Here is a 22,427-nt window from a genome sequence, read left to right as displayed (position 1 = left end):
ACTCAGTGCATAGCAGGGATCACCAACTTATTCTCTGTTGTAGGATCAGAGAGTAAAATAGTTTAGCCTTTGTGAGTTTTATGGTCTCTGTTGCAACTATTTAACTCTGCTACCATATCAGGAGATGGCAAGAGTGAACATCCACATTCTAGGAATCAGCGAACTCAAATGGACTGGAATGGGTGAATTTAACTCAGATGACCATTTTATCTACTACTGCGGGTAGGAATCCATTAGAAGAAATGGAGTAGCCATCATGGTCAACAAAAGAGTCCGAAATGTAGTACTTGGATGCAATCACAAGAATGACAGAATGATCTTTCTTTGTTTCCAAGGCAAACCATTCAATACCATAGTAATCCAAGTCTATGCCCCAGCCAGTAACACTGAAGAAGCTGAAGTTGAATGGTTTCTATGAAGACCTATAAGACCTTTTAGAACTAACATCCCCAAAAGTTGTCCTTTTCATTATAGGGGACTGGAATGCAAAAGTAGGAAGTCAAGAAACACCTGGAGTAACAGGCAAATTTGGCCTTGGAATATGGAATGAAGCAGGGCAAAGGTTAATAGAGTTTTGTCAAGAGAATGCATTAGTCATAGCAAACACCCTCTTCCAACAACACAAGAGGAGACTCTACACATGGACATCACCAGATGGTCAACACTGAAATCAGATTGATTATATTCTTTGCAGCCAAAGATGGAGAAGCTCTATAGAGTCAGGAAAAACAAGACCAGGAGCTGACTGTGGCTCAGATCATGAGCTCCTTATTGCCAAATTCAGACTTAAATTGAAGAAAGTGGAGAAAACCACCAGACCATTCAGGTATGACCTAAATGAAATTCCTTATGATTATACAGTAGAAGTGAGAAATAGATTTCAGGGACTAGATCTGATAGATAGAGTGCCTGATGAACTATGGACGGAGTTTGGTGACATTGTACAGGAGACAGGGATCAAGACCATCTCCATGGAAAAGAAATGAAAAAAAGGAAAATGGCTGTCTGGGGAGACCTTACAAATAGCTGTGAAAAGAAGAGAAGTGAAAAGCAAAGGAGAAAAGGAAAGCTATAAGCACCTGAATGCAGAGTTCCAAAGAATAGCAAGGAGAGATAAGAAAGCCTTCCTCAGCAATCCATGCAAATAAATAGAGGAAAACAACAGAATGGGAAAGACTAGAGATCTCTTCAAGAAAATTAGAGATATCAAGCTAACATTTCATGCAAAGATGGGTGCAATAAAGGACAGAAATGGTATGGACCTAACAGAAGCAGAAGATATTAAGAAGAGGTGGCAAGAATACAAAGAAGAACTGTACAAAAAAGATCTTCACAACCAAGATAAACACGATGGTGTGATCACTCACCTAGAGCCAGACATCCTGGAGTGTGAAGTTAAGTGGGCCTTAGAAAGCATCACTTCAAACAAAGCTAGTGGAGGTGATGGAATTCCAGTGGAGCTATTTCAAATCCTGAAAGATGATGCTGTGAAAGTGCTGCACTAAATATGCCAGCAAATTTGGAAAACTCAGCAGTGGCCACAGGACTGGAAAACGTCAGTTTTCATTCCAATCCCAAAGAAAGGCAATGCCAAAGAAGGCTCAAACTACTGCACAATTACACTCATCTCACACGCTAGTAAAGTGATGCTCAAAATTCTCCAAGCTAGGCTTCAGCAATACGTGAACCATGAACTTCCAGATGTTCAAGGTGGATTTAGAACAGACAGAGGAACCAGAGATCAAATTGCCAACATCTGCTGGATCATGGAAAAAGCAAAAGAGTTCCAGAAAAACATCTATTTCTGCTTTATTGACTATGCCAAAGCTTTTGACTGTGTGGATCACAATCAACTGTGGAAAATTCTGAAAGAGATGGGAATACCAGACCACCTAACCTACCTCTTGAGAAACCTATATGCAGATCAGGAAGCAACACTTAGAACTGGACATGGAACAACAGACTTATTCCAAATAGGAAAAAGAGTACATCAAGGCTATATATTGTCACCCTGCTTATTTAACTTATATGCAGAGTACATCATGAGAAACGCTGGACTAGAAGAAACACAAGCTGGAATCAAGATTGCCAGGAGAAATATCAATAACCTCAGATATGCAGATGACACCACTCTTATGGCAGAAAGTGAAGAGGAACTAAAAAGCCTCTTGATGAAAGTGAAAGAGGAGAGTGAAAAAGTTGGCTTAAAGCTCAACATTCAGAAAACGAAGATCATGGCATCTGGTCTCATCACTTCACGGGAAGTGGATGGAGAAATGGTGGAAACAGTGTCAGACTTTATTTTGGGGGGCTCCAAAATCATTGCAGATGGTGATTGCAGCCATGAAATTAAAAGACGCTTACTCCTTGGAAGGAAAGTTATGACCAACCTAGATAGCATATTTAAAAGCAGAAACATTACTTTGCCAAAAAAGTCCATCTAGTCAAGGCTATGGTTTTTCCATTAGTCATGTATGGATGTGAGAGTTGGACTGTGAAGAAAGCTGAGTGCCGAAGAATTGATGCTTTTGAACTGTGGTGTTGGAGAAGACTCTTGAAAGTCCCTTGGACTACAAGGAGACCCAACCAGTCCATCCTAAAGGAGATCAATCTTGGGTGTTCTTGGAAGGACTGATGCTAAAGCTGAAACTCCAATACTTTGGCCACCTTATGTGAAGAGTTGACTCATTGGAAAAGACTCTGATGCTGGGAAGGATTGGGGGCAGAAGGAGAAGGGGGTGACAGATGATGAGATGGCTGGATGGCATCACCGACTCGATGGACATGAGTTTGGGTGAACTCCGGGAGTTGGTGTTGGACAGGGAGTCCTGGCATGCTGTGATTCACGGGGTCGCAAAGAGTCGGACATGACTGAGTGACTGAACTGAACTGAACTGAACCATATATTGAAGACAGCCATAGACAATATATACTTTAAAAATATATGTATTATTTATTTTTGGCCATGCTGGTTCTTTGTTGCTGCCCATCATCTTTTTCTAGTTTCGGTGAGTGGGGGCCACTCTCTAGTTGACATGCACAGTCTTCTCCTTGCAGTAGATTCTCTTGTTGAAGAGCACAGGTTCTAGGCTCTTGGGCTTCATTAGTTGTGGTTTAAGGCTGCAGTTGCCTTGCATCAGGTGAAATCCTAGCTCCTGGAACAGGGATCAAACCTGTGTTCCCTCCATTGGCAGGCAGACCCTCAACCACCAGACCGCCAGGAAGTTCCTATGTATAATTAAATACTTATAAGTGAATGAACATGGTCTATGTTCTGATAAAACTTTATTTAGAAACATTGCAGTTTGGTTTATATAATTTTTACCTGTTACTAATATTATTTTCCCATTTTTTTTCAGCCATTAAAAGATGTAAAAATATTCTTAGGTCACAGGCTTTACACAAATAGTCAGAAACCTGAGTTTGGCACATGATCTATAGTTTGCTGACTCAAGTGAATATGTGTGGGAGCAAGTCCTTTGGAAGCTAGGGCTATATGAATGCTGGCCACAAGGTGGGGGAGATATTTTAGAGGCCCCACTTATTTTAGACATTGAAATTTTACAAATTCCATTTGTAATTTCAGTGACTTTGTAAAAATATTTTTTTCTTATACTGAACGGCTTAGCAGGATTCTATCAGAATAGGTTTTTTTTTTTTTTAAAAAAGAAAAGATAATCTATTAAAAGTTTAAGCAAATATTCCAGAGTCATCCTCTTTTATATCCATTTTTAATATCTCTACCATCTCTTTATTTTTTTCTCCCATTGCTATTATTTCCCCCCATAGATATCTCTTTTTAATTCTGTCTGTGTCCTTTGTGTTTATGAGGCGCCATCTGTTTGTCTCTAGGTCTGCATACATGAATATTCTTTCTAATCTAAGTCCTTCCTGCTAACTACTTATGTAATCTGGAGGGATGAGGTGCAGAGGGAGATGGAAGGCAGGTTCAGGGCAGAGGGGACACATATGAATGTGGCTGTCTTATGCTGATATATAGCAAAGACCATCACAATATTGTAAAGCAATTGTCCTCCATTTAAAATAAATAAATAAAAATTTTAAATATTTCTATTATTTCACTTTTTAATGTTTATTTACTTATTTTATTTATGTATTTGGCTGTGTTGGGTCTCAGTTGTGCCATGCAGGATCTGTTGTTGTGGCATGCTCAGGCTCTGTAGCTGTGGCTTGTGGGCTCAGTTGCCCTGTGGCATGTGGCATCCCAGTTCCCTGACCAGGTATCCAGCCTGACTCCCATGCTTGGAAGGAGGATTCTTAACCACTGGACCACCAGGAAAATCCCACTGCTTACATAATCTTGAGTAGATCATTTAACCTCCCTGAGCCACTGCATTCTGTGCTAGTTAGAGTAAGTAGTTCTAGGACCACCACAGACAAACACAGGATCTCAGTAGTTTCACATAGAGGATGTTTACTTCAGCTTCTCATAAAGCCTGATGTGGGTTGACTGACTTCCCTTCATCTTGAAACTACATCATCTGGTGAGTAAGAGAGGGATGGAGAAGGCTTACTTCTACTAACAAGTCAATTAATCATTTACATGGCCTCAACCTAAATGCACATAAGGCTGAGGAGTAAAAGAGAACCTACGCTGATGGTTTTGTTGAGCACTAAAATGATGTGTAAAATGATCCCTTAAAACAGGGATTGGCTAACAATTTCTCTAAAGAAACCGACAGTAAATGTTTTAGGTGTTGTGGATAATATGGCCTCTGTTAAAACTACTCAAATCTATCATTGCAGTGTTGAGAGAAGTTGTAGACAATGGTGAATGAATGAACATAGTTGTATTCCAATAAAACTATATTCTCATTATCAGCAGACAGGCCAGATTTGGGCCACAGGACATAGTTTGCTGATCCCCTTCTTAGAACATGACTAACATATAACTATTCTCATTTTCCATCATCTCAGATACTCAGGGAAATTTGGGCAATGGTTCCTCACTACCTCAATGTTCCTTAAGCTGACTCATGATAACTATAGATAGTTCTGAATAACCAAATAAGAATGAGATCAGATGATCACTGATTTCTTCCCTTTGGAATTTCCATTAGCCTCTCTCCTTTCCTCTTGATATGTTATTTGAAGATTGAAGCTATGCTACAGTGAAATCACAGTACTCTGCTCAAAGAAAGAAAGGGCAATATCATGTAGATTTGCATAATCATATAGATTAAGAAGTCTATACTGAGTCCCGAGAGCATACAGGCATCAGTGCAGTTCAGTTCAGTTGCTCAATCATGTCCAACTCTTTGAAACCCCATGGACTGCAGCATGCCAGGCTTCCCTGTCCATCACCAACTCCAGGAGCCTACTCAAACTTATGTCCATTGCGTTGGTGATGCCATCCAACCATCTCATCCTCTGTTGTCCCCTTCTCCTCCTGCCTTCAATCTTTCCCAGCATCAGGGTCTTTTCCAATAAGTCAGTTCTTTGCATCAGGTGGCCAAAGTATTGGAGTTTAATCTTCAGCATCAATCCTTCCAATGAATAGTCAGGACTGATTTCCTTTAGGATGGACTGGTTGGATCTCCTTGCAGTCCAAGGGACTCTCAAGAGTCTTCTCCAATGCCACAGTTCAAAAGCATCAATTCTTTGGCACTCATCTTTCTTTATAGTTCAACTCTCACATCCATACATGACTACTGGAAAAACCATAGTTTTGACTAGATGGACCTTTGTTGGTAAACTAATGTCTCCGCTTTTTAATCTGTTGTCTAGGTTAATCATAGCTTTTCTTCCAAGGAGCAAGCATCTTTTAATTTCATGGCTGCAGTCACTATCTGCAGTGATTTTGGAGCCTAAGAAAAAGTCACTGTTTCCATTCTTTCCCCATCTATTTGCCATGAAGTGCTGGGGCCAGATGCCATGATCTTAGTTTTCTGAATGTTGAACTTTAAGCCAACTTTTTCGCTCTCCAATTTCACTTTCATCAAGAGGCTCTTTAGTTCTTCACTGTCTGCCATAAGGTGGTGCCATCTGCATATCTGAGGTTATTGATATTTCTCCTGGCAATCTTGATTCCAACTTGTGCTTCCTCCAGCCCAGCGTTTCTCATGATGTACTCTTCATAAAAGTTAAATAAGCAGGGTGACAGTATACAGCCTTGACGTACTCCTTTCCCTATTTGGAACCAGTCTGTTGTTCCATGTCCAGTTCTAACTGTTGCTTCTTGACCTGCATAAAAATTTCTCAGAAGGCAGGTAAGGTGGTCTGGTATTCTCATCTCTTGATGAATTTTCCACAGTTTGTTGTGATCCACACAGTCAAAGGCTTTGGCATAGTCAATAAAGAAGAAGTAGATGTTTTTTCTGGAACTTTCTTGCTTTTTTGATGATCCAGCACATGTTGGCAATTTGATCTCTGGTTCCTCTGCCTTTTCTAAATCCAGCTTGAACATCTGGAAGTTCGTGGTTCAAGTACTGTTGAAGCCTGGCTTGGAGAATTTTGAGCATTACTTGCTAATGTGTGAGATGAGTGCAATTGTGTAGTAGTTTGAACATTGTTTGGCATTGCCTTTTTTTCTTTGGAATTGGAATGAAAACTGACCTTTTCCAGTCCTGTGGCCACTGCTGAGTACATCTTGTGTAATTCTGGTATAGGAGTGTATTATATTGCCCACAAAAACCGTATCTTTTGGCATCTACCCATCAAGAAACCTATGAGTCACCCTAGACTCCTCCCTGAGAATCAACTTTCACATCCAATCAGATGCCAAGATCTAAAGAACTAACCTCCTTAGTATCCCCTAAAAACATTTGTGATCTCCAACATTACTGCAACTGCTTTACCTCAGGACCCCATTATGTCTTGGCTCAATTCAATAATATCCTTGTAATCTCTCTTCCTCAGATTCTGCCCTTACCTGTTCACCCTTTAAACTGCTAAAATGATTTTATTGAAATTCAAACCCAACTATGAAACTCTCTTGCTTAGAAATCATCCAGTGGTTTCTTGAAATAGTCAGATGAAAGACCAAACTCCTTAATATGGCATTAGAGCCCTTCATGATTTGTCCCCTGAGACATCCAATGTCTCACAGCTTGAACCCACTTGCTATCGTCACATACTCTGCTCTACAGCCATACTGAGCCTTTTGCAGTTTGCACTTTCCCTCTTCCCATCCTCTTTTGTTTTCCTACCACCTCTTCTTTCCCTGGTGGCTCAGCTAGTAAAGAATCTGCCTGCACTTTGGGAGACCTGGGTTTGATCCCTGGGTTGGGAAGATCCCCTGGAGAAGGGAAAGGCTACCCACTCCAGTATTCTGGCCTGAGAATTCCATGGACTGTATAGTCCATGGGGTTGCAAAGAGTCAGACACGACTGAGCAACTTTCACTTTCACTCACTTTCAACAGGATTCAACTCAGCCATCAATTACCTGCTTGTAGAAGCTTTTCCTAATTGTGTCTCTAAAGTAGAGGCTCACCTTTTACATCTTGTGTCCACTTCTCATGATGCTTATCACATCATGACACATAAGCCTTGGATTATTTATTCCCTCATGCACCATCCCTCTTCCCACTTCAAGTCTGTAATCACCCAGAGAAGAGGGACAATGGCTTCCTCATCTTATTCGTATCATACTGCTTACCAAGGTATCCACAATTTAGTATACAGTTAGCAAACACTTGTAGAATAAATTAATGCAGAAAACAGTTTATTTTCTTGCTTAATTGTATAACAAATTGCACTTCTAGTGGGTTTAAAACATTGGGTGGTCAAGGTTCAGAAACATGTATTTCAGAAACATTTATAACTAAAGGAGTCATACACATCAGTTGGCTTTATCCTTATGTTTATGAGAGGATACATCATATAAATTTGGTTTGCTGCCTTTATACAAAGTGAAACAAAAATAAAATACAACACAATGAGACAAAACCATGATAATGACATACCTGTGTTTCTATTGGAGCCAGGGTCATATCCATGTTTTTAATTGCAGTTATATAGTCCAGTAGGAAGAACATTGAAAGTGAATTGAGATTTAGTAGCCCCAAGGACGGAGAAGGCGATGGCACCCCACTCCAGTGCTCTTGCTTGGAAAATCCTATGGATGGAGGAGCCTGGTGGGCTGCAGTCCATGGGGTCGCTGAGAGTTGGACACGACTCAGTGACTTCACTTTCACTTTTCACTTTCATGCATTGGAGAAGAAAATGGCAACCCACTCCAGTGTTCTTGCCTGGAGAATCCCAGGGATTGGGGAGCCTGGTGGGCTGCCGCCTATGGGGTTGCACAGAGTTGGACACGACTGAAGCAACTTAGCAGCAGCAGCAGTCCCAAGGACAGACATTTCATGAGAAATCAAGCCTGACATTGAGCACTAGTCTTTCATACTTCAAAAGCAACTGAGTCCTATGTGGGTATTAATTTGAATTGCATTACTGAGTTCATGTGTCATAATAATAAATAACTTACACTCATATAACAATATTTATGCCTCTTAACCATTCCTATAAAAATATTGCAAGGGTGAAAGTGTAAAGCATGTTATAATTTGAACACCTTAAGTAAAAAAACTCTAAAACACATTTTCAATATCATCAGCTATTTTAGATTATAGACTAAGTAATGTCTGCTTTTCAAAAAACATGATGAACTGGAAGAGAAATGGTAACATGAATATTTTGCAGGAAAATAATTGTGGGCTTGAGTGATAAAATTAGCAAGTATTTGAGGGCAGTGAAAGTGTTACTAAGCCAAAAGTTTATTGCACTTTTTTTGTACTCTTCAGAAAGTTAAGTACAATAAACTTTATTTTAAAGAGGTTGTATTTAATCTCTTATTATTGTGAGATTAACATTTCATTAACATTGATAATAAGAATAAAACATAAGAAAACTTAAATTAGGAAATGTGCACAATCCTGAGAGGCAAAAAGACTGCAGTTTTTCTGAAGGGTGATGTTAGAACCTCTGCTAGGCAAGAAAAAAAAGTGAATATAATTAAAATTGTGGGGGGGGGAAAAAAAACCAGAAAACTGCTATAGGGAACAATCCACTACTGACAAAAGATTATATCTGCTGTTACTCCATGATTTTACCATTTATGTTTAAATTGACTTTTTCCTTTTGCTATTGGGGATTAATTTAAATCCTTAAAAAAGAAATCAAAGTTCACTATAAATACAAATAGATTCTTAGATCCTAGAAAATGTTCTATACAAATTTACTTCATTTTAATGATGAAATTGCAGCATATGATACTTGGGGACAATATCAAATATTCCCAGTTCCTTGGACTATATAGAAAATTAAAAAATGGAACTGCCTTAATTATGCTTCCATATTGTAAGGATTCTTTTATTTCTTTATTAGACTCTATATTCTCAGGGTCTGCCAAATGCAGAATCCTTTATAAATGTTAGCTGAATGAAAGGTGACTCAAAATTGCAACTTTCTGAATTGATCATTAAGAGAAATTCTGAGCACTGTATTTTTGCAGTCTTCTGGAGAAATCTAACAAAAAGTCTAAATTATTTTATCAACTATGCCATTACATTTTTTCATAAACATTTTTTATTATTGAATTAAGGGACTTTTTAATGTCTCTCTGTAAAACAATTATATTTTATGTGTAAAAAACAGACAATGTAACTGAAAAAAATCACTTAGATTAAACTGATGGGGAATTGGGCTGAAGATGAGCATGATCATATTAATACTTTTGTCATGCTCATTTATTTTAGCCTAAACAACGAACATCTATTGTGTCTTCTCTGGATTTTCATCGAATGAATCACAACCAAGAATATTTTGAAATCAACACATCTACAGGGTGTACAAGCTTTGCTTCCAACCCTCCAGTTAGTCCACTCACCTCTTCTGCAGCAAACACAGAAGTCAAGAACAAGGAAACTGGCGATACAGGTAAAGCCATTTATTTTATGCAGGTATATTGTTGAGTTTTTAAAACCAAAGCCTTTATGAGTTAGAGGAATTAAGAGGGATCTTCATACAAATCTCATTGTGTTTTTTGTTCATAACTTCATGCCAAGACTTTAAAGGCACCATCCAAAATATGTGGAATAATGTAATCATCAGCATATTTTCAGGTCTGACCTTTAAACAGAACCAAAATCTAACCTTTTCAAACTAGAAGTGGTTTTGAATAGCATGTTGTTATGGTTTCCAAATGTATTATGTCACCTACATGTCACATCAAAAATTTTAGAATAGACTGATATTTAGTAATAGTGTGGAAGGACAATGCTGATTTGTTTTATGTTGAAAGGTAAAACTTTGAATTTCACAAAGTAAAATGTTTAAGTAGAATGTTTAAGACAATGCTGATTTGTTTTATATTGAAAGGTAAAACTTTGAATTTCACAAAGTAAAATGTTTAAGATAAATTTCACAAATTTATCTGCTTTGAAAAGTAGCATTTTGTTATCTTACTCATAGGTGGTTTTGTTATATGTTATATTTAAGAATCTGCATATAAAGGCATTAGCACATGGTGTATAATAAAGTAGAACAACTTTCTGAGTCAGTTCTGTCACTGATTTGCTAGATACTTTTCATCAAATTACTTAACTTCTCTGATCTTTGATTTGCTCCTCTGGAAAGGGGAGATAATATCTGCTCTTTGGATAGTTTTAGTAATAAATGAGCTGATTTATGTGAAGCATTTTGGAAACTATGAAACAATATTTTTATTTAGTACTATCATTATTGTTTAATATTATTTTTATTCTTAAATACTATTATTGTATGAAATCTATAGTCATTTTAAGAAAAGAAGAGCCAGCTATACATCTGTACTCGTGCCGAGATGGTTGACCTTTTCTTGAATTAAAAGCATAATCTAAATTAATGGATAAATCTATTTATTTTATAAATGATTGCATGCACAAAAAACTAATCATTATAAAAATGTCAAGTGTTAATAGAACTAAGACTAATACATAACAACCTCACAAACAAATTGCCTGCTGCAAAGCACTTTTAATAAGTGGACCAATGAATTTATTATCATATAAAAGAGAACTGTTTCAAAAGTAGCCCGAACTATAGTTAAAACTTCCTACTTGTTAGGCAGTATATTATGTAATCTAAGTATCAACTTGAGAATCATCAGGAAAAGGTGGTAAAGAGGGTCTACCTTTGGAGGTAGACAGACTTAAATGATATGAATGGGTTAGCATTTAACTAGAAAGATAAGTTCAGTTCAGTTGCTCAGTCATGTCTTACTCTTTGTGACTCCATGGACTGCAGCACGCCAGGCTTCCATGTCCATCATCAACACCGGGAGCTTGCTCAAACTCATGTTCATCAAGTCAGTGATGCCATCCAACCATCTCACCATAGTATTAATATGTAGAAAGATCACCAAAATATTAATATGTAGCAAATAGATTCAAGATGAGGTGAGATTGGAGGTAGGATGCAACAGGGCCATCAGCAATGGAAAATATAAATGGATTTGAGAAACACAAGGAAAGAGTAATCAACAGGTCATGGCAACTGATCAGAGGTGTGATGATGAGGAAGAAAAGTTCAGGAAAAACCCTAAAATTTCTTGCTTAAGCAGATTAGTCAAATCTCACTGCCATTCTTTGAAATATGGAATTTTTTAGGTAAGACAGAAGAGAGGGATGGGTTATATGGGACCTAATATATGTCATTTTAAGGACTTTGGATTTCACTCAGAGTGAAATTGGGAGTCAGTTCAGGCTCTCTCAGGAGAGTGACATGATGTAACTTCTATTTTATAAGAATTGCATCAACTCTTGTATTGAGAATGGACTGAAGAAGGAGGATAAGTCTGGAAGCAAGGCCAGTAGGGGGCTACTGCAGCATTCCAGTAAGATGAGAGAGGAAGTCAGCTCAGGTCAAAGGTGAAGCAGTGGAGCTGGAGAGAAACTGATGGGTGTTGGACATATTTTTTTAAGGTAAAGCCTGTAGGATTTTATGATAGAGTAGATGTAGTATATGAAAAAAAGAGAAGAATTAAGGATAACTGCAATGTTTTTGTCCTAAACAATTGTAAGCATGATTTTTAATGGCATCTGACATGAGAGAGGTCCTGGGAAGAACAGATTTGGTGAGCAGGTAAAAATATCAAGAGTTCACTTTTTTAAAAATTTGAAGTATAGTTGATTTACAGTGTTATGTTAGTTTCTGCTATATAGCAAAGTGATTCAGTTATACATGTATGCACATTTTAAAAATATATTTTTTCTATTATAATTTGTTATAGACATTTGAATACAGTTCTCTATGTATACTGTAGGACCTTGTTGTCTATCTACTCTATATATGAGAGCATATGTCTACTAACCTTAACCTCTTACTCCATCCCTTCCCCAAATCCTTCCCCCTTGGCAAACACAAGACTGTTCTCTAAATCCATGACTCTGTCCCTGTTTCAGTAGATAGGTTCATTTGTGTCATATTTTAGATTCCACATATAAATTTTATCACCTGATAATTTTCTTTCTTATTTACTTCACTTCGTATATAATCTCTAGTTGCATCCATATTGTTGCAAATGTCATTATTTCATTATTTTTATGGCTAAATCATATTCTGTTCTATATATATACCACATCTTCTTTATCTGTTCATCTGTTGATGGACATTTAGGTTGTTTCCATGTTTTGACTATTGTTAATAGTGTTCTATGAACATAGGGTTGCATGTATCTTTTAAAATTAGAGTTTTCTCTGGATATATGCCCAGGAGTGGGATTGCTAGATCATATGGTAGCTCTGTTTTTAGCTGAGAAACCTCCATACTGTTCTCCATAGTGTCCATACAAGCTTGCATTCCCACCAACAGTGTAGGAGTTTCCCTTTTCTACCAGGAATTCATTTTAAGTAATATCTACCTATTAGATATATGAATAGATGTGTCATGTAGGCAGCTGAATGTTCACATCCTTTGTCTTGAAAGACAAAGAACGTGAACATCGTCATTGTATACATGATATGGAATGAATGTATATAGAAGATCAAAACCTGAGCTTGATGAAAGAGATGATAAAGGGCAACAACAGCTAAGGAGTCTGAGGAGGAACAAGGTAGGAGGAAATCTTCCGGTGAGTGTTGGAGAAAATGAAACCAATGGTGTGACTCAAGGATGTTTGGCTCTCTTGACCTTTGGAAGGATGGAGTTGGTATTCTTATGACGAAGCTTAGTTATGGATAAGAAACGCTATTGGATATTCAAGTAGGTAAGCTGAGGGTCCCTTGGACTGCAAGGAGATCCAACCAGTCCATTCTGAAGGAGATCAACCCTGGGATTGCTTTGGAAGGAATGATGCTACAGCTGAAACTCCAGTACTTTGGCCACCTCATGTGAAGAGTTGACTCATTGGAAAAGACTCTGATGCTGAGAGGGACTGGGGGCAGGAGAAGAAGGGGACGACCGAGGATGAGATGGCTGGATGGCATCACAGACTCGATGGACGTGAGTCTGAGTGAGCTCCAGGAGATGGTGATGGACAGGGAGGCCTGGCGTGCTGAGTTTCATGGGGTCGCAAAGAGTCGGACACGACTGAGCGACTGAACTGAACTGAACTGAAGCTGAGTACATAGCTAAGACTGATTTTTCAGTAGGGTAGGACACAGAGGGAGGAAGCTATGAGATCATTTTATGTTTATTGAAAGTAAAGAGTATTGGTCAAAACATATTGATAGTGTCTTAGCCCACAGTGAATGACCTATGAGTTCCGAGTTCCTCAGTGAAACTGTCAGGGACAGGTGTGTTGTATATTATTGACACTCACCAGTAAATAAAACATACTTCCTCTTTATGAAAATTTATTTCCAGAAAGCTCTGCATATATGAAAATTTTCTGTGAGCTGGCACCTTTGAGTCCCTACTAAAGATGTTACCTACCCTGGGTAACATTATCTTCAGTTCTGTTAGTAGTTTCAAACTATCACCTCTTACTGGATAAAACTGATGGAAGGGAGCAAATCTAAAAAGAGTAAAGTGGAAAAGAGTTTCTTTCCAAATGGGAGAAATAACAAAAACAAAAGCTTTTAAGTACACAGCAGCATAGGATGCTTTTCTGCAAGGGAGAAGAAACATTTGAGGAAAACTAAAATTAGAATGAAGAAGGTGGTGTGGACCTTTTGTGCTGCTCAGGGATTGCCAGAGAGGCAAACAAAATCCTTCCCTTTAATTAGCTCACACTGACTGGAGATAGAACTCCTGAAGCTGAGTTAATCTTACTCCAGCAGCCACTGGACACAGGCAGCTGAGGAAATCTCTGGACTCCAGCCAGCATGAAGGACAAAACTGGTCTGCTGAGATCCAAACTGAGGTTCAGGATGGGCTGATATGGAGGAAGGATTAAGGGTTAGTGAGAATAATGGGCAATTACATCTCCGAGGCTTATTGCCCTAGAATGTGCATTATACAAATTATCTGAATTATTGCTTGTTAAATTCGGTGCTTTAAGTAGAACAGGATTTTAGGTAGCCAAAAGAAAAAAAATATTTTTATATAAAATGTCATATATGTTTAAAAATAAAATATATTGTTAGTTCTTGATAATTCATGAGGTGCCTCTCCTAAACTTTTGGTTTCCTGTTTCCCATCTAATATCATGAGCCTTTTCTCCAGTGCCTTTCTGTGCACATTGCACATCACACAGAAGGCAGAGATAGGTCAGCAGATGCTTGACAAAGAAATAAAATATTGACTTTTACAACATTAAAAAATATGAAAATATATAGTTAGCTCTTGGAGTAATGTGGTTTAGTGCATACAATCAGGTAGGAATTTGTTATTCTAGCATCTGAATGCAGAGTTCCAAAGAATAGCAAGAAGAGATAAGAAAGCCTTCCTCAGTGATCAATGCAAAGAAATAGAGGAAAACAACAGAATGGGAAAGACTAGCGATCTCTTCAAGAAAATTAGAGATACCAAGGGAACATTTCATGCAAAGATGGGCTCGATAAAGGACAGAAATGGTATGGACCTAACAGAAGCAGAAGATATTAAGAAGAGGTGGCAAGAATACACAGAAGAACTGTACGAAAAAGATCTTCACAACCAAGATAATCACGATGGTGTGATCACTCACCTAGAGCCAGACATCCTGGAATGTGAAGTCAAGTGGGCCTTAGAAACCATCACTACGAACTAAGCTAGTGGAGGTGATGGGAATTCCAAGTTGAGCTATTTCAGATCCTGGAAGATGATGTTGTGAAAGTGCTGCACTCAATATGCCAGCAAATTTGGAAAACTCAGCAGTGGCCACAGGACTGGAAAACGTCAGTTTTCATTCCAATCCCAAAGAAAGGCAATGCCAAAGAATGCTCAAACTACCGCACAATTGCACTCATCTCACACGCTAGTAAAGTAATGCTCAAAATTCTCCAAGCCAGGCTTCAGCAGTACGTGAATTGTGAACTTCCAGATGTTCAAACTGGTTTTAGAAAAGGCAGAGGAACCAGAGATCAAATTGCCAACATCCCATGGATCATGGAAAAAACAGGAGAGTTCCAGAAAAACATCTATTTCTGCTTTATTGACTATGCCAAACCCTTTGACTGTGTGGATCACAATCAACTGTGGAAAATTCTGAAAGAGATGGAAATACCAGACCACCTGACCTGCCTCTTGAGAAATCTGTATGCAGGTCAGGAGGCAACAGTTAGAACTGGACATGGAACAAGAGACTGGTTCCAAATAGGAAAAGGAGTACGTCAAGGCTGTATATTGTCACCCTGCTTATTTAACTTCTATGCAGAGTATATCATGAGAAATGCTGGGCTGGAGGAAGCACAAGCTGGAATCAAGATTGCCGGGAGAAATATCAATCAGTTCAGATATGCAGATGACACCACCCTTATTGCAGAAAGGGAAGAGGAACTAAAAAGCCTCTTGATGAAAGTGAAAGTGGAGAGTGAAAAAGTTGGCTTAAAGCTCAACATTCAGAAAACGAAGATCATGGCATCTGGTCCCATCAGTTCATGGGAAACAGATGGGGAAACAGTGGAAACAGTTTCAGACTTTAATTTTTTGGGTTCCAAAATCACTGCAGATGGTGATTGCAGCCAGGAAATTAAAAGACGCTTACTCCTTGGAAGGAAAGTTATGACCAACCTAGAAAGCATATTTAAAAGCAGAGACATTACTTTCCCTACAAAGGTCCATCTAGTCAAGGCTATGGTTTTTCCACTAGCCATCTATAAATGTGAGAGTTGGACTGTGAAGAAAGCTGAGTGCCGAAGAATTGATGCTTTTGAAATGTGGTGTTGGAGAAGACTCTTGAGAGTCCCTTCGACTGCAAGGAGATCCAACCAGTCCATGCTAAAGGAGATCAGTCCTGTGTGTTCTCTGGAAAGAATGATGCTAAAGCTTAAACTCCAGTACTTTGGCCACCTCATGTTAAGACTCATTGGAAAAGACTCTGATGCTGGGAAGGATTGGGGGCAGGAGGAGAAGGGGATGACAGATGAGGAGATGGCTGGATGGCATCACCGATTCGATGGACATGAGTCTGAGTGAATTCCAGGAGTTGGTGATGGACAGGGAGGCCTGGCGTGCTGCAATTCATGGGGTTGGAAAAAGTCAGACACGACTGAGTGACTGAACTGAACTGAGGTTAAAATAGTTGAAATGGGACTATTTGTTTATTTGGGCAACATAAGATAAATACATTCACTAGGTACATTGCATCATGAGACAGTTCAGGGTGCTGGGAGAGTACCTAAGAATGTAAATGATCTCATCTGGGGTCTGCAAAGCTTTGACATGGGAGAGTCAAGCTTTGAGAGGCAAACAGGGCCTAACTAGGCTAAGATCATGAAGGAAGATTGCTCTTCAAAGAAGGAATAGCATATTTTAAAAAATAACCCTGTGGTAAATAACAGAAACCAACATAATTCTATAAAGCCACAATCCTGCAATCAAATAAATAAATTAATTTAAAATTTAAAAAAATTAACATGAAACTACAGGTCCCAGAGAAAGGAGAGATGTGGCAGGAGCTGAGCCTTTAGAGGGAGTAGAAGGCCAGTGGTTCAGGGCCTTCCTTGTAGGCTATTTTCTGGATTTTTGTTTTTAACCTAAGAGCATAAGAGACCTAAGAGCAATGAGAAGGTGTTGGTGGAGAGAAGTGATCCAATTTGCATCTTACTATTTATGTTGCTCCTGTTTTCTTTGTGAACCTGAAACAAGGTCATCCTTGGAGAATAACCAATGAAGGCAAAAATTAAACAAGGAAATGTTTGAGTTGGGTTTTGCTCAAATTCTTAACAAAAGGGTAGTGTAAGTGGCCTGTGGGTAGCACTGGAGGAGAGATAGTAGGCTAGTAGGCTTGGGCATCCTTGCTGGTATACCTGTGGCCTTCAAGTGATGAATTTAAGCCAAGATCATTCTGGCCAGGGCTAGCTCTTATTGGCTGGCTCAGTTGAGTGCATCTCTCACTGGTAAGGTGGACCCTCTAAGTCTGTGTGTCTGCCATCTGTCCACCCAAGCTTCTGGGGCAATTCTCCATTTGCCAAGCTGGCCTGATGGCAACCCGCTTGGTTCTCAGCCCAGCTGCTTCTGAGACCACAGAAAATTTAGGTCTCATTTGTAATTTAGGAAAATAATGAGGACTCAGAAAAATTTATCCTCAGGAACTCACTAGTCCATCCTGTGTATGTGGAACTACTAAATTCTGTCAGATGTGGCCACACCCAGAATCCAGATGAGATTTGGAATACAGGTCCCTCTTTCCTTGTAATACCTATTTATTACACTGCAGCCTCTAGAGGCCAAGGCCAGAAAGGGAAATATGGGATACACAGGTAGAGATATTTTCTTATCTTCCCTGTCTTCACAGCCCTTCCTCTTCTGAAGAAGGCTTCCCATTTGCTTATATTATTACAATAGTTCTTCAGACCTAACTCTGATTGACCTACCTCTGATTATTCTAAAGTGGAAGTCTGACTTTCAAGTCTATTGCCTTCCTAAATCACCTCCCCCTACCTGAAGGCATAAGTCTCCAGTATTTGGTGTGGGAGCAGAGAGGTTTCCAATGGAATACAGTATAAGAATGAAAATATATTAATACCTTCTTTGAGAAATACTATCCCTAATACCTTACCCAGCACAACAAATGAAAAGTAAATGAACATTGTTGTTGCTGTTGTTTAGTCACTAAGTCGTGTCTGATTCTTTTGTGACCCCGTGGACTGTAGTCCCCTAGGCTCTTCTGTCCATAGGATTCTCCAGGCAAGAATTCTGGAGTGGATTGCCATTTCCTTCTCCAGAGGATCTTCCTGACCCAGAGATTGAACCTGTGTCTCCTGGATTGGCAGGTGGATTCTTTACCACTGGGCTATGAGGATCATGCTTAATTAATGTAGCTTCAGAAATACTTAATAAATGTGAACATTATTATTTTGTATTGCTGTTATTATAGCCTAGGCAGTAAGTAGAACCTAGACTAAGAATTCAGTACAGACACAGAGCAACCAAGAGCTAGGAGTCCAGCCAGGCAACCAGAGTCTTAAATCCACAGAGTTGCTTGGAACAAGCAGGTCAACATGCTGATGAGCAGAGTTAGAGTTTTTGTTTATTCTGTGCCTTAGTTTTACGTGTCCTGGGGTGGAAGGGCAGGGAAAGCTGCAAGTTGTGTCACTACTAGGGATACCTAAACTTCTACAAGTGCCAATTCATCCAGCATTACAGCAGAGGTAAGAAAGCAAGTGTTTCAGAGAGTTTTGTGTTGAAAATCTTTTTTAAAACAATTTAATTTTTATTAACTTAATCTTTCTTGCTTTATCTTCTGCTAATTCATGTGAAAACCTAACTGCTTTGTTAGCTAGAGTTTTGTGGTTCAAATTCAGTCCTGCATATATCTTCTCTCTAATTATCTTGTCTACTTTAATTGGCTTGATAGTTTTTTTCTCCTGATTTTCTTTACCAGACTGTTTATATCTTTTGAAAAATTTCCTGCTATCAGTTATATTTGTGTGATATATGTGTGATTATTGTATCTAAAAGTAAAACAGTAGGAGAAAAGCAGGCAGTAGCTTTTTTAATAAAGGGGAATTTCCAGCTCTGTGCTATGGAGAAATCTCCTCTCTACCCCTTTTAAAAACAGTTCCCAAACTGCTGAACCTTTTTCTCTATTCCCATCTTGATCTCTACAGTCTACTTTTGGGAGAACATTTCCCCCTTTTTGCTCTGCACCTGTGTATGTTGGCTGGTGCTTTGTGTATTCATGTGGACCCCAGCCTTTTTAACACAGACTTCTTTCATGCATATGGTGTAGTGAGCCAGCCCATAGCAGAACTTGTTCCAGATATCCTCCTGGGTAACTTACTACCTACTTAACTGACCAGTTGTTTCTTGCCTACCTAGCTCTAGGCTCTTGTGATTTGAACTCTTCTAATTGACTCTTGGCATCTGTGATAAACAGAATTCTATGATGGCCCCATGGTTTTCACCCCATGCTTCTGTATCCGTACACTTTTGTGATGCCCCTTCTTTGAGTGTGTGTGGGACCTATAACTTGCTATTATACTCGCCAGTGGCAAAGATGATGAAGTATCACTTTCAGAGGCATAATATGCTTTATGGCAAAGGTGAAGGGATTTTAAAGATAACATTCAGGTCCTGATCATTTTAAGTTACTCAAAAGGGATATATCTTTGGTGGGCTTGAACTAATCAGGTGATTCCTTTAAGAAGGAGTCCATGCTATGTGCTAAGTCGCTTCAGTTGTGTCCAATCCCAAGGACTGTAGCCCACCAGGCTCCTCTGTCCAGGGGAATTTCCAGGCAGGAATACTAGTGGGTTGCTATTTCCTTTGCCAAGAGATCTTCCCGACCCAGGGATCAAACCCATGACTCCTTCATCTCCTGTATTGGCAGACTCCTTCCACCTGAAGGAGTCTAGAGGTTAGCAACTTGAAGGAGCATCTTTCTCTGTCCGTCACTGGCTTTAGAGAAGTCAGTCATTGTGAGCACTGCAACTGCATCTTGAGCCTCAGATAAGATCACAGCTCTGGCCAACACCTGGACTGTAGCCTGGTGAGGCCCTGTGCAGAGGATCCAGCTAAGCTCTGCCCAGACTTCTAATTCCTGTAAACTGTGAGATAATAGATGTATATTGTTGTAAGCCATTTTTTGCTGTGATTCATTATGCAGAGAGAGAAAATGAATACAATTTCCAGTGTTCCCTTGATTTGGGAGCAATAGAGGCTCTCTCCATCTGCTTGGTCTCAAGAAACCCGCCTCCCCGCCTCCCCTCACCCTGGGTCGTCACTAGTCCCTTGCTCTCAGTATGATTAGAGACATGACTAAAAGTGAAGAATTTGAAAATTGAATCCTTTATCAAAGTATGTCCTGAAGCCCGGCTCGATTAATGCATGTAGACATTATCCATCATATCATTTTCCCCCAAAATTATACTTTTTATTTTAACAGGCACTAAGTTGTAAACTTAAAATTCTAACAGTGAAATGTTAAGGCAAAAGCCAGAGAGTAGGAGACTCTTAGGGATCATGAAGACCTGAAATCCTCCTATTATTGATGCTTCTCAACCAGGCCACCTTCTCCAGGATTTGGCTTATTCTCAAAGCTAGCAGAGTTAATTTTTCAACATTTGTCTGATTATGCCACTCCACTGTTTAAGAACCTCTTATGTGTTGTCACCATCCATATCACAATGTCCAAAAGGTTTACTTTGCCCAACAAGGTCCTTGATAATTTGGCTCTGACTTTCTATTTACCTCTAACCTAATGTACTGGATGGGCTTACCAGGTGGCTTAGTGGTAAAGAATTCATCTGGACTGCAGGGGATGTGGATTCGATCCCTGGGTCAAGAAGATCCCCTGGAGGAAGGCATGGGGACCTACTCCAGTATTCTTGCCTGGAGAATCCCATGGACAGAGGAGCCTGGTGGGCTATAGTCCATCGGGTCACGCAGAGTTAGACGTGACTGAGACTATTTAGCACACACACACATGCGCACAACATACTGGGTACTTGTAAGAATACTGTTCTTAGAGTTCCTGATTATTGACTCATTGTGTACTCTGCAGTCAGCTTGGAATGCCTTCTCATCTAATCCACCTGGTAAACTTGTGTGGTATTTGGCTAAGGGCAGCCACCTTTGTGAAGCCTTCTCTAATTTCAACAGTTCTTTCATCTATGTGCCCCCTTAGCATGCTTCACACACCTCTACTACTGGATATTTTATATAAAAGTACTTGTTTACGTGTCTGTGAGCTCTTTAAATGCAAGGACCACGTGTCAGATAAGGTGTATCCGCAATGCTTCTCGCAGTGACTTACAATAGATGCTCACTAAATGATAAATAATTGAATAACTGGATAAACATTTTCTTTTTTGGAATTCTACCACCTAATATGTGTCTATTTCTACCTATACAATAGGGTCAGACCAGCTTTTCTCATAACTACATTTCTTTCATCTGAGCCATGGAGCCCACCTTTCATTTCAGTGGTTATTTCATTAAAATGCCTCAGAGAGAAATGCCATTTTTATTGTAAATTTTTATTCCATAATATATCTGATTTCACAGATAAAAAGATGGCAGTTATTTACATTTGGAAGCTATTCGTTTTCCATAGATAATTATAAAGTAGTTGACCTGTCATTGCCAAAATAATTATTATCACTCTAAAAAGCAATCTGACAATGTGTGCTAATTTCTAATTTCCTTCCCTTTTTTATTTTAATAGACTAATGCCTAAAGCTTCATTTTTAAAACAACAGCATAAACTTTAGTGAGCCCTCTTTTTCACAAAGTCAAAGTAATACATAGTATGGGTTATTTTTTCTTTCCCCAAACTGACTTTTTCTTTACCCTGCTTTTGCTAGTCTCTACATTAGCTATATGTGAGGTTGAGAATATTGTATTAGGACCTGGAGCCTTGAAGACGAGAACTTTCAACATGTTTGGAATCTAATATGCAAAATGACCACCACTGACAGAATTCTAAGCTCTAGCAAACAGTTCACAGAATCTAGAGTGAACTCGCATTTATATGTGGGTGTGAATTTTCCCTGGCATTGTTCTTTTTGCTTAGAAAAACTAGTAGAGTAAGGAGGAAGACAACTATGCTGCAGAGAAGCAAGATTTATTCCACAGTCAAGGATGTAATGTTTGCATTGCCCTCCATTTTAGAACTGAAACATGTCTATTGTATGTCTGTGTTCTATTTGCACAGATGTCTGTGTTCTATTTATTAACTCAGATAATCAAGAGTGACTATGTGAAGCTAATAATAGATTGTAGATTTCCTTCTGGAAAACACATAGCACACATGAAAGGAAGCATTATTAACTAAACAAATCTCTCAGTTCCTAACAATTAGCATTTTGACAAGCTGTTGTCTTAGATGAAGGACTTAGATCATATATTGCATAACTTCAAAGTATTTTTTACATTTCTTCTTGATTTGACTACTAAGTAA

At 39.0% G+C, this 22,427-nt stretch overlaps 1 protein-coding gene across 5 annotated transcripts in view; it reads left to right on the top strand.

Annotated features, from left to right (window-relative positions):
* ANKS1B (ankyrin repeat and sterile alpha motif domain containing 1B) overlaps positions 1 to 22,427 on the top strand; it is a 1,136,988-nt gene that overhangs the window by 472,816 nt on the left and 641,745 nt on the right. For all 5 annotated transcript variants that reach the window (XM_068970630.1, XM_068970629.1, XM_068970628.1 and 2 more), the window contains exon 12: positions 9,718 to 9,898. In XM_068970630.1, the coding sequence (XP_068826731.1) occupies positions 9,718 to 9,898 (181 nt within the window). The remainder of the gene's footprint in view (positions 1 to 9,717; positions 9,899 to 22,427) is intronic.

The sequence above is a fragment of the Capricornis sumatraensis genome, chromosome 4, assembly GCF_032405125.1.
Source record: "Capricornis sumatraensis isolate serow.1 chromosome 4, serow.2, whole genome shotgun sequence".
In the NCBI taxonomy this organism is placed as follows: Eukaryota; Metazoa; Chordata; class Mammalia; order Artiodactyla; family Bovidae; genus Capricornis; species Capricornis sumatraensis.
This window is presented reverse-complemented; position numbering and strand designations above follow the sequence as displayed.